We start from the raw sequence: 13,230 nt of genomic DNA, 5'->3' as shown, positions 1-13,230 counted from the left end.
ACTTTCGTCAGTAATGCCAAAAGTGTAAACGAACACATGCATGTTGGTGCATGTGCCATGCACGTGCAAAATATGTAATGTTTGTCAAAACGTTTAATGCGGTAACTTTAGCTGTGAGTCGCCAAAAATAAATCAATAAGTAGCTGCAGTACCTATACAAATATCGGTATGTGAAATTCCGTGTGAATACATGCATTATTAACAACATAGTAATACAATATAAACTGACCAATTAGAAATTTTGTTGAGTGTATATAGTAAAAGCACTTATTTTTCGCTGGGCCAATGTTTAGCGAATATGAAATATTCGGTATGTTCGCGAGGTTTTATATTCGCGAGATGGAACAAAAAGGTATTCTGCTTGTTTTGGTTGTCTTCCGCAAAACGCACACAACATAAAAATCGCCATGTGTAACGAATTATGGCTAGATATATCTTTGGTTTGGTCTGGAGGATGCTCCCCGTATATCTTTGGTCTCGACTGGAGGGCGCTCCCATTTTGTTGTTGTTCTGTACTGAATATAATTGTATGTAGTAATACACACTTTCATCCTCTTTGTACTGTAATGCTCGTCGTTTGTGGTTAGTCTGAAGTGGAGGCTACCTGTCGCATGTCGTTGATCTGTGCTAGAAAGTGTTCACCGTATGTTGCTGGTGTGTTTTCGAGGTATCTCGCCAAATGTCGGTGGACGTTCTCCGTTTGTCATTTCTGTACTGGAAAATACCTGTTGTTAGTCGAAGCTGGAGGATGCTTGCCCTTTGTCGTTGGGCTGTACTGAAATATGCTCGCCGTATATGGTTGGTGTGTGCTGGAGGGTGATCGTCACTTATCGTTGTTTGGTACTTGTCAGTCCTCGCCTTATCTTGTTGATCTATATGGAGGGTGCTCGTCGTATGTTGTTTGTCTTTACTTGAGGGTGCCCGCCATATACAGTTTTCTGTGCTTGAGGGTACTTGCCGTTGGTGTGTCCTGGAGGTTGACTGGGTAATTGTCAGTTATCGTTGGTGGGAACTTGAAAGTCCTCGCCATATTTTGTTGACCTATGATGAAGGTTCCTAATCGTATGTTGTTTGTCTTTACTTGAGGATACCCGCCATATGCAGTTTTTCTGTGCTTGAGGGTACATGCCGTTGGTGTGTGCTGGATAGTATTCGTCGTATATCGTTTGTCTATATATACATTGTATTGACGTATGTAAAACATGGGCCGTTCCATGAGAAAATCTGTGTAAGTGACATTATATACACTAACAATTGTTTAAATGCACCTTGAGAAGACAGAGGTTTATAGATAAAAGGCCCGTGACTACGTTAAGTTATTTTTCAGTAACTTTTGAACATAAAATGAATCGGATTTTTACTTGTTCGTTGGGATTGAATTTCGTTGATTTACTCAACTATGAAATCCACAAAAATAGGCTCCCACGAATATTAATGATTTTACAGTATATAAATATTTTGTTAGGTCAGCTTTGATTTTTATTGCTTATGCTTGTTAGTCATGGAATGCCATATATAAAATTTACACAAAAGAATGTGTAGTACAGGGGATAAAGAAACTCCAATCTGATAAATATTAACATGTTTTCCTGAATATACAATTTTTATTAAACAAAATCATTTTATTGAAATGATTTCCGTTTGTTTCTGTTTTGGTCTTTCGAATACCACTAACGTGGAATAGTTCTATCTTAAATCAATGATTTTTTTTTAGTAATACACATGTCAGTTTTGATGACTTTCCAAAATGTGATTGTTGAAATGACTCATTTTGTCCTTCTATATGTACATGTTAACATAATATTATTATTCAGATGCCATGACTGAATAAGATATGAGCCGCACCATGAGAAAACCAACATTGTGCGTTTGCGACCAGCATGGATTAAGACCAGCCTGGCCATCCGTGCAGTCTAGTTTGGATCTATGCTGTTTGCTTTCAATTAGAGAAAATAGCGAACAGCATGGATCCTGACTGCGCAGGCTGCTCCGGATCTATGCTGGTCGCAAACACTTTGTTGGTTTTCTCATGGCGCAGTTCACATACGCATGTAAGCGAAAATTGTTGAATTAACTTCATTAACTTTCTACTTTTTTGAAGAGAGTTAAGAGAGATCACTGATGATGACTAAATGTTAAATCAATAGTCAGAGGCAGGTATATATAGAATAGAAAGACATTTTAGTTTTGTTGACAAGAGTGCGTATGAAGCCTCTCGTGTCCATACTACATGTATTCCCTCGCAGCAGGTTATATAATTGTTTGTCGAAGTTGACAGAAGAAGAATAATTATCATTTATGGTTGCCCTAGAGAGATTATTCATTACGTAAAAACATAATTATATAGACGATAAAGTAAGTCCAAAATTTCTCAGTAAAGTAAAAACTAATAAAAATGCTCAAAGGCGTTATATATATTACGAAGGCATCCATTTAAGGCGCCTTATCAATCTCTATTAGTGCGTCACAGAGCAATCTAACCCGAGGACAGAGTTTATCTTAAAAATGATTAAAAAATATTTGCCTGTATTTTGTTACTTATTAAAAAGCAAATTTTCTAACTTTTGTATTAAAAGTTAATCTGTTAAAAATGTCCCATCAAATGTTACATATTCTATTTCGTAATCTGAGAATTGGGCAATTCAACAAAAACATTTGTAGCTTATGCGAAAATGACTTCTGAGTCATCCCTGCCATTCACACTTACAGTTAGTAGACGTTTAAGTCCAGCTCGCTTAGCTCAGTAGGTAGAGCGTTGGTCTACGGATCACGGGGTCGTGAGTTCGATCCTCGGGCTGGGCGTATGTTCTCCGTGACTATTAGATAAACGACATTGTGCCTGAAATCAATAGTCCTCCACCTCTAATTCATGTGGCCAGTTGGCAGTTACTTGTGGAGAACAGGTTTGTACTGGTACAGAATCCATGAACACTGGTTAGGTTAACTGCCCGCCGTTACATGACCGAAATACTGTTGAAAAACTGGGTTTAACCCAAAACAAACAAACAAAAAACAAAAAGTAGACGTTTAAAAGCTCATTCGGGGCCTCCGTGGCCGAGTGGTTAAGATCGCTCACTTCAAATCTCTTGCCCCTCATCGATGTGGGTTCGAGCCTCACTCGGGGCGTTGAATTCATGTGAGGAGGCCATCCAGCTGGCTTACGGAAGGTCGGTGGTTCTACCCAGGTGCCCGCTCGTGATGAAATAATGCACGGAGAGGCACCTGGGGTCTTCCTCCACATTAAAGCTGGAAAGTCGCCATATGACCTATCATGTGTCGGTGCGGCGTTAAATCCAAAACAAAAGCTCATTCAGAGCCATGTTTTATTATTGTATGTCTACATCTCAGTCTTGTTATATTTTCTTGTCCTTCGGGATCATTGATTTCAACTATTTAGATTTGAAGGACCGGTGCTAGGGGGCGTGGGCAGTGTTGCATTTTCCATTACTGCTTATGAATAGACTCAATCAAACCTAGTCTGCAATTTTAACTGTTTGCCTTGAGGGATCTACTTTTCAGATTATATTTCCGACTTAAAATATAAAAATAAAACATATCTGCTTTGACCTTATCTTATCGTATCTTACCATATATTTTTGTTACTGAAACTACTTGAAAATTAATCACTGCTAAATAAAATAAAGTTCCTTGCGGACAATAAAGGCGCTTTTCTTCATTACTCATACCTTTTTAGTCAAATACAATCCCTTTGAAGACAGATCTTTTGTATAATACAGGCATTCCTGTAAATGTTAAATGCACCGGAGTTTAAGAAAATGGTATTTTAATGATACTGAAGAATATAAAATGTGACAGGAAAAGAGGGATTATCGGCAGTTTGTTTCCATGACATAAACGGTAAGTTGTATTTTAAAGTTGTTATGTAAGTCAGTCTCAAAAAGTTGTCATGCAGTCAAGATCATTGCGTTCCGTTGCTCTCATTTTCTTGACATACTGTCAGCCCTTTATATTTTACACATAATGATGAATTTAAATAGTAATGTCACGAGTTTATCACTTAAAACCGAACTCTGAGAGAAAACAGTAACATTTTTATGTTATTGTTGTGAAAAACGGAAAATCAGGTGATTAAAGTACCGGCCTATTATAAGTAAGGACTATTTTATTTTTCATGAAATTAGCTCCCCCTCGATTTGTAATAACAAGATATCAATGCGCGTCTCCATGAATTGAAGCGCAAAAACACGTAAAAAGTATTTACTGCGTTTCGTTTCGTCATGCTCTGAATATTTCAATTAAATGGATCTGAAATAATCAACGCAGACTTTTCGATGTTTTTAAACAGGCAAACACGTCGGTATAAACTGGGAAAACTTGTTGTTAGAGCCGTTTTCATATGTTCCGAATAAGGTGATTCATGGCAATGGTATAAAGACTGGCTAAAGGCCATAATGATGGCAAAATTAATGTTGACTAAGCAATGAAAATTGTTTCTACAGAAATATGAATGTTCCAAAATCGTAATTATTCATTTGTCCAAAGTAACTATAAACAACTTATATCTTTCAGAGGACGCTCATCTGGGATCAGCTTTGATTAACCGTTCATCTAGGATCAGGATTTGATTTACCACTCATCTGGTATCAGCCTTGTTCACCGCTCATCTGGGATCAGTTGTGGTTTGCCGCTCATCTGGGATCAGTTGTGATTTGCCGCTCATCTGGGATCAGTTGTGATTTGCCGCTCATTTTGAATCAGCTTTGTTTACCGATCATCAGGAATCAGCTTTGATTTCCCGATCATCTGGTATCAAGTTTGAATTCTCGTTCATCTGGAATCAGCTATGACTTGACGCTCATCTGGTATCAAGTTTGAATTCTCGTTCATCTGGAATCAGCTATGACTTGACGCTCATCTGGTATCAAGTTTGAATTCTCGTTCATCTGGGATCAGCTGTGATTAACCACTCATCTAGGATCAGCATTTTTACCGCTCATCTGGGATAGCTTTCATTTCCCGATCATTTGTAGCAACTTTGATTTCCTGCTCATCTGGAATAAGCTTTGATCTGACGCTCATCTGGGATCAGTTTTGATTAACCGTTAATTTGGAATCAGCTTTGATTTACCGCTCATCTGCTATCAACTTTGTTTACCGCTCCTCTGGGATCAAATTGATTTCCCGATCATCTGGGATCAACTTTGATATCACCGATAATCTGGGGTCAGCTTTGATTTGACACTCATCAGGGATCAGCTTAGTTGCCACATTTCTGGAATCAGCTTTGATTTGTCGCTTTTCTGGAATCAACTTTTGATTTGTCACACATCTTGGATCATCTTTGCACTCATCTGCGATCAGCATTGTGTTGCCGCTCATCTGGGAACAGCTTTGATTTGCCGCTCATATGGGATTTGACACTCATCTGGGAACAGCTTTGATTTGTCGCTCATATGGGATTTGGCACTCATCTGGGAACAGGTTTGAATTACTACTTATCTGGAATCAGCTTTGGTTTACTGTTCATCTTTATCACTTCACTAGATACCTACTGTCTAAAACGTTAACCAGAATGAATATGCTTTGGGCAAAACTTCTTCTCCTAGTCGGCGTGTTTCAAGAACTATCTGGAAGTATAACCAATCTGAAAAGTCAAGGAGACAATTCAAATCATTGCGTACTAGGAGAAACACAGAAAGGAATGTCTCTTAATTGCTCAGACCAAGCTCTGTCTTATATACCAAGGAACAATGACTCTTTTCAAGTTTTGATTTTCAGTTACAACCTTTTAGTTAATGTCACTACTGAAACATTTGAAAACATCAGCAAACCAGAGAATCTTACAAATCTGGAACTGGACCATAACAGAATTAAGAACATATCATCAAATGCTTTAAAGATTTTCAAAAATCTTGAAATTTTATATTTGTCGAACAACCCAGTTTATTACTACGATCTAAAACATCTTTTAGGTGCTATTTGCCAACTGAAATTTCTGAAACAATTAAGAATAAGTGGCATACCTACCGTAACAATACAAAAAGACTTGTTTTCATTAATGAGTGTAAATCATATAGAGCAGTTAGATGTAAACTCATATAACATGAAGTCACTTAATATGGAAATATTCAGTACTTTTGATAAATTGGAAGGCCTTCGTCTTCAAAACAATCAAATCAAAATACTAGAACTATCAAAGCTAAGACATCTGCGGTCCTTATATCTACAAGGTAACAAGTTAGCAACATTCCCAAACTTTTCTATAAATAGAAACGAGACAGATTGTTATTTCCCTAAGCTCAATGCTCTCGACATTCGCATAAATCTTATAAGAGAGGTTGGTTTAGAAGATCTTGTCTGTATGCGAAAGATAACTCGATTAATGCTTGGCGGGAATCCTATAGAAATATTGCACAATAACATGTTATCAAAGTTACCAGTTATATTCTATTTGAATTTGAGATATATTGATGGATATACGTTTGAAATAGAACCATTTGCCTTGCGGTCGCGATCACTTACTCAGCTGTATATAGGTCATCACGGACAATCGCGTTATGTTTTCAAATCATTAAATGACACATTCAAATTAATACCAAAGCTAAAAATGCTTGACATAGCTGATATTAATATGGCGGATCTGAATGGCCAAATGTTATCTAATCTCTTTCATCCTTTAAAAACCCTTTTGCGTTTCGCATGTGTAAGCTGTAAAATTTCTCAAGATCCGAAGTTTATACTGAAATCAATGAAACGTTTAGAAATACTTGTTTTAAATACAAATGGGGTAACATCACTAACCGATGAAACATTTAAAGACAATAAGCACCTTAGATATCTTCATTTGAGATACAACCAACTTGGACATGTGCCAGAATCGGCGTTTCCTACCGCTTTTTTAAATGAAATACAATACTTGGATTTCAGTGGAAACCCGTTTGTATGTGACTGCGGTATTGAATGGTTCATTAATTGGTTGAAGAAAGTGCATTCGAAAATAACGATACAGAACTACCCAGATGGTTATAAATGTAAAGGTCCTACCGATAAGGCTAACATATTACTGTCAAATGTAGACTTTTCTTACAGAGAATGTCATCCGTGGAGTACCTGGATCTGGGTGGCTGTAATTGCATCACCTTGTGTCGTTGTCATAGCATTAGTTACATTGATTATGTACAGAAATAGGTGGAATATAAAACACTACATCTATCTGCTACGGAAGAAAAGAAACTATGAAGCTATCGAGGGACGCAACTTCATTTATAACGCCTTTGTTGCTTACGAAGCCGTGGATTCTATGTGGATACGTCGCAGGCTACTTCCCATTGTTGAGGAAGAAATGGGACTGAAATTGTGTGTTCACGAACGCGACTTTCAAGCAGGTGTGTTCATTAATGGCAACATTGTCGAACATATGGATTCCAGTGAGAAAATCATTTTGGTTGTTACCAATGCATTTGCAAGAAGTGAATGGTGTATGTTTGAATTAAAAATTGCACACTCAAAACTTATCAAAGAATCAACGGAGGTTGTTGTAATTCAGTTGGAGAAAATAGATGCCAAGAACATGAATCACTCTTTAAAAGTTCTATTTAACACAACAACATATATAGAATGGACGGAAGACATAGCTGGTCAGGAACTTTTCTGGACAAAACTTAAGGACGCTATCAGAAAATAGTTTTGTGTATCATATGCGATTGACATTCTTAAAAATCTTTAAACACTGCATGAAAATCTAGGTAAAATGTTTTAATGGTGAAAGAAGTCCGGTGTTTACCTTTCCGTTTGGTTTACAACTTGTAATTACATTAGACAGTGCCTTGACGTGATCACCACAAATGTAAGAAATGTTTTGCTTGAACTGGTCTAAACCTTATTTATACAAATATTAAAGAAACCAAAGAAGGCCTTTGCATTTTTTTCTGTATCACAAATAGAGCTGACGTGCGCAGGAATTGAACCACATGGGCACTAGCCCCTGAGTGGTTAGATCTTCACGAAACAGAACTTTGAACCATGGATAATAATACAATAAACCATAAGATCATAATTGTTTTTATTCCCTTCTGACATGCTCTTTAAAACATGATGATTAAAAGTATGCTTAACTTCATTCATCTGGGTCAGGCGGCTGTTTGACATCATAATTGAAGTCGTAATGTTCTCATACAGGTCCCCGCGTCAACCGTTGTTTATCGCAGAATATACAATGCTTGACTTCCTTCTTTGTTTAACCGGCAAAGTTAAAAAAAAAACAAAGAAAAATATCAAACAGGGAGTGCGACGCACCAAAAGCGCAAGACATGTTAGAATGAACAACTATCATTAATAATTTACAGGTTGATATAAGAATAAATAATAACCAGCATTATATTTATTTTATTTAATATTTATGATGTTACCCTAAGATCAGCATATGTTAAAAGATGAAAGGCATGAGGTTATTTTCTAGATGCCATTACGTTCATCTCTCCCGTTAGCAGGCACACTTCATTCGATGATTCCAGAGTGATTCAACGAAATCTTGTAAAATTGAAACAAAAAATCTTGAAGTGAGAAATATCATTTCATGTCAACACTTGAATGGCTTCGTTAACTCGTTTAATTGAACTCTTTTGTTAAATTGCATGCTTTAATGAAATCATTTAAATAATTGCACTAACATTTAGTGATACAAGAGGTAAATTTTGACAAAATTGACGTGACTTCTTCAATTTTCTGAAGTTTAGATTTTCTCTTAATGGCGTAGGAGCTGGGACGGCAGGGGCGGCACCCACCGCCCCAATATTTCGAGAAGCGGAGAAATGCCGACTCGTAAGTTTTTGAAAAGGCTAGAAAATATAATTGGGAATAAATACAGATGTCTTCCCTTGCTAATTTCAAATACCAGTAATTATCGAGGTATTACACTCCTAAATGTTATGGCAAAAAATATTTCATCTAGCACTTAGGAATAGAATCAACAAATGGTGTGAATCAGAGCAGTTATTTAGTGATTCACATTTGGTTTTAGAGATAATAATAGTACCGCTGACTGCGTATTTCTATTGCATTCAATTATCCAAAATGTTCTTCATTGTAAATCTAAACTATACTGTGCTTTTATTGATTACAAAATGGCCTTTGATACAGTTATTAGAAACGCTCTATGGATAAAACTTTTAAAGACTGGGGTCAGCGGTAAAATGATCAAGATTCTTAAGTCTATATATAGTAATGTTAAAGCATGTGTAAGAATGTCTTCTGAGATGAATTTTTCTGAGTTCTTTGATGTCACGCTTGGATTAAAACAAGGGGAACCACTCTCACCGATACTTCTTATACTCTTTATTAGCTATATAAGCACTACTTTGGATTTTAATAAGTTAACAGAGAATGATTTGAACCAGTTATATATGTATATGTTGTTATTTGCTGATGATATTGCATTGTTTACTACTGATCCGAATAGCCTACAAGCTCAGTTATATATTATCTATACATATTCAGAAAAATGGGGTCTCAAGATTAACGTTCAAAAAACCAAAATATGTGTATTTGAAAAAAGTTGTAGATCATTTTAAATATTTACGAGTTGATTTTTTGTATACTGGTGTAATGAAAAATGCTGTTAAAGTGCTCTCAGAATAGGCCCTTAAGGCATATAATAGCTTATCATCATTATTCACTCTTGTACACATAGATGTGAAAACTAAACTTTCTTTATTTGATACCATGGTTGTTCCAATTCTTACATACTGTTCTGAGGTGTGGGGCATATATGATTTTAAAGAAATTGACAAGTTGCACATAAAGTTTTGTAAAACAATACTTGGAGTTCGTCAACAGACCCCTAATTTAGCAGTTTATGGGGAACTGGGAAGGTTCCCGTTATCAGTTATTTGTAAAAAAGAGCATTAAAATATTGGTTAAAAATAATGCAAAATCCAAACTCCCCTATGTATAGAATTTTTATAGAACAGTGTAATAACAGTAATGATAGCTGTTGGGCAAAATCTATCAAGCGTTTATTAGACAGTCTTGGTTATAGTGATATTTGGAATAATTTTGATTATAATGTAAATTATTTGCCAATGTTTAAATAACGCATTTGCGACCAATTTATCCAAAACTGGCGTGTTTCTGTCCAATCAATGTCCAAGTTAGAATATTATAGTAAATTCAAAACAGAGTTTTGTTTTGAAAAATATATTGATGTTGTAACAAATAATGGATTAAGAAAAGAATTGAGTTGTTTCAGATTAAGCTCTCACAAGTTGGAAATCGAATTAGGTAGTTACTAGGTACCGTTAGAAATGAAACAATATGTAAAATGTGTAATTTAAATTGTATTGAATCAGAATACCATTTTCTGCTCTGTTGTCCTCTTTATGTTGATATACGTAGAAAGTATTTTGGAAATATATCTTGGCCAACGTTACAAAAATTTGTAAATATACTTTCTTCTACATATAAAAAATCTATGTATAACACTGCAAAATATTTAAAGGACGCGTTTAAGCGTGGACATGAAACCCTTAAGCGCATAGCTGCTTCTTAAGTTTGTTGTATAAATGTATTGACTAATAAGAACTATGTCTATCACGATAGTCTCTACTCCATGTTTTATTGAATATGTATATAAATATGCCTGTATTATGTATGTGTTTCTATGTCTTGGCCATATTCAATTTGTGTTTATGTTAATTGGCTAAAGGTATTGATTTGCTGATTTGCCAAATAAAACTGTAAACTGTAAACTGCTAATTGTCAATTTATCATGAAGTGCATTGGCGACTGATATGTACACAGAATCTTGTCATGGTCAAATCGCTGACACCTAACTTGATGACCTTGATGACAGGGTATTGTACAAAGTCGATAATCTGCAATGACCAAGGTCGCTATGTTTTCACGCCATGCAGACTCGGATTATAGACGATACATTAATTAATAAAGGTTAATCGTTTTAATTGCTTACTGACAAAGTATAGACACTTGCAATTAATGTTGTGTCTCAAATTCTACCGACAAAAGTAAGTATCTTGAGTAAAACACAAACTCAAATCGGCATCTTTAGATGTCTTTTAACAAAATATATTAAATAAAATATTTTGGGTAAACATATTGTTTAAAATTACAAAGAAACCAATTATAAAGATTAACTTCAACGCACCAAATGTAGAAAAATTCTCTAGCTATATGCAAAATTTTATCCGGAGCCATTCCGGACACCGTAGAAGCAAACCCACCACCTCCGCCGCCGTCCCTACGCCCCTGCTCTTTACCAGAAAAAAAATAAATAAAAAAGAAAGTAACGTAAGCATAAACACTATAACATCGATAAATAATGAACGAAAATTCTGAACAACTTTACTATTGGTTGTTTAGTCCTATTTGAAATCTAAGACAAGCGAAAATCAAAACACTCGGTACGTATGAATTAGAGTAACAGGTCATTTTGAAACCAAAACAAACGGAAACATGCCATAGCGTTGTTCTATTTTCTGGTCCTTTTGGATCACGGGTCCATATAGTTTCATTGTACTGGAATTACGCTGAAGCAGATGGTGGGATTCTCGTATGTGAGGAGTGTTGCATATTTCATTACCTCTCATGAACAGACTCAAATCGAGTCAGAATTATTTTGCCATTTTGAGATAAACCGCTTGGCATGCAAAGGAGTTCATATCTGGAGCTACAATCTCGAAGAAACGTTTGATTTAAGACTTTAACCAAAAAAAAGTTGTAAGACAGTAGCCTGGAGTGGGCGGGGATACACATCGCATAAAATTGTCAGTGCAATGACTGATATACGAAAAATGTGACAATTGTCCATTATGCGACAAGATATTGGTATAACTTAGAATTGATGGGCAAAACAATACCGGTCAGATGTCTTTTTACAATATCTATCCGATATACAAAAATATCGGTCTAAAGACGAAAAGAAATGGGTTTCTTGGCCATGAAGAAAATGACATCGAAAGCACCTAAAAGCATTGTGTATATGTAGAAAAAAACTGAAACACGCGAGCTATATAAATTAATATTGAAAATGAAACCCAACCTACAGATCTTTTAAAGACGACAAAATGAACTTTTACACACTTCAATCTACGCCCCAGTTAAATAATTTACTTATTTCCTTTTGCGCTTGTACATGTTAACTCGCACATTTCGAATCATTAAAAGCAGGAAGTTTTATCATTGTCAACAAAACAAAAAACAAGGAAAACACTCAAGATCATCATAAATAAAACACGTAATGCGTAAGTGGTGTCAACTATCATAAGTATGGCACAGCCGACGTGACATGGTTAATTATAAGGACTTTTTTTTGGCAATATTTTTCAATGAGACAACATCTTGTTCAGTTACTAATTCTATTTTTGTTGTCATACTGGACAGGATTGATTCTACCTATGCGACCAGTATAACTGTTCGGCATTCAGTCAGTATCTTGTTGGTAATCACCCCTTTTAACAATTAATGCTACTGTCCAAATTGAAAGATGGACAAGTTCATTATAGAAATTTAGCAGGGTAAGGGTTAAATGTTTTATGTTTATCTTTCAGACTACTTTACCTAACGAAAATGATTTAATTCTAGAATTTTCTTGTGGAAGATATCTTTCGTTGTTAAATATGTACAATAACTGTGGTTAAGGTTAGAATTACTTGTCCCTCACCGCTGTGGGTTCGTAACCTAGCTTGAGATGTAAAATTCTTCATGTGAGTAAAATAGGAAAAGTGGAACCTCCACAAGTCGCTCAACACGACAAAAATGATTATATTGCAGACTCGGTTTTGATTGAGTCTGTTCATGAACGGTAGTGGAAATGCACTGGTTTATGGAATGTCTGTGGTCCTACCCATGTAACAGCTCTTGTCTGAAACAATGCTCAGAGAGGTGCCTAGGGTCTTCCTCTACCAACAAAAGCTGAAAAAGTCACTTAATGACATAAATTATGTTGGTGAAACTCTAAACCCAACAAAAATAAACTATGTATGAAGGTCTGGAGTCCAAATTAAATGTCAAATTCAGTAGCTCTTAAACAGCCATTTGTGAAAACAAACTTCAAGATTTTTAATAATGTAGTCATACCGGGCTTACGATGATAGTAATTAGTGATGGTCCGATTGTCGACGATGTTCGATTAATCATCGCCAAAGTTTCAAAGACGGCGACATCGATTCTGACCACAAAGAATCGATTCTAGTCGCTGATTTTGTTGAAAAATTAAAATCCAGCTTTCAAGACTTTTTCAGATACCTCTCGGCG

The 13,230-nt window shown here is 35.8% G+C and overlaps 1 protein-coding gene across 1 annotated transcript; it reads left to right on the top strand.

Moving 5' to 3' along the window:
• Positions 1-80: 80 nt before the first annotated feature.
• LOC123553555 (toll-like receptor 13) lies at positions 81-10,706 on the top strand. Its single transcript, XM_053540118.1, has 2 exons — positions 81-3,858; positions 4,531-10,706. Exon 2 carries the CDS (start codon positions 5,369-5,371, stop codon positions 7,643-7,645), a length of 2,277 nt encoding a protein of 758 aa, XP_053396093.1. The 5' UTR covers positions 81-3,858; positions 4,531-5,368; the 3' UTR covers positions 7,646-10,706.
• Positions 10,707-13,230: the final 2,524 nt, after the last annotated feature.

This window comes from Mercenaria mercenaria, chromosome 4 (assembly GCF_021730395.1).
Source record: "Mercenaria mercenaria strain notata chromosome 4, MADL_Memer_1, whole genome shotgun sequence".
NCBI lineage: Eukaryota > Metazoa > Mollusca > Bivalvia > Venerida > Veneridae > Mercenaria > Mercenaria mercenaria.
This window is presented reverse-complemented; position numbering and strand designations above follow the sequence as displayed.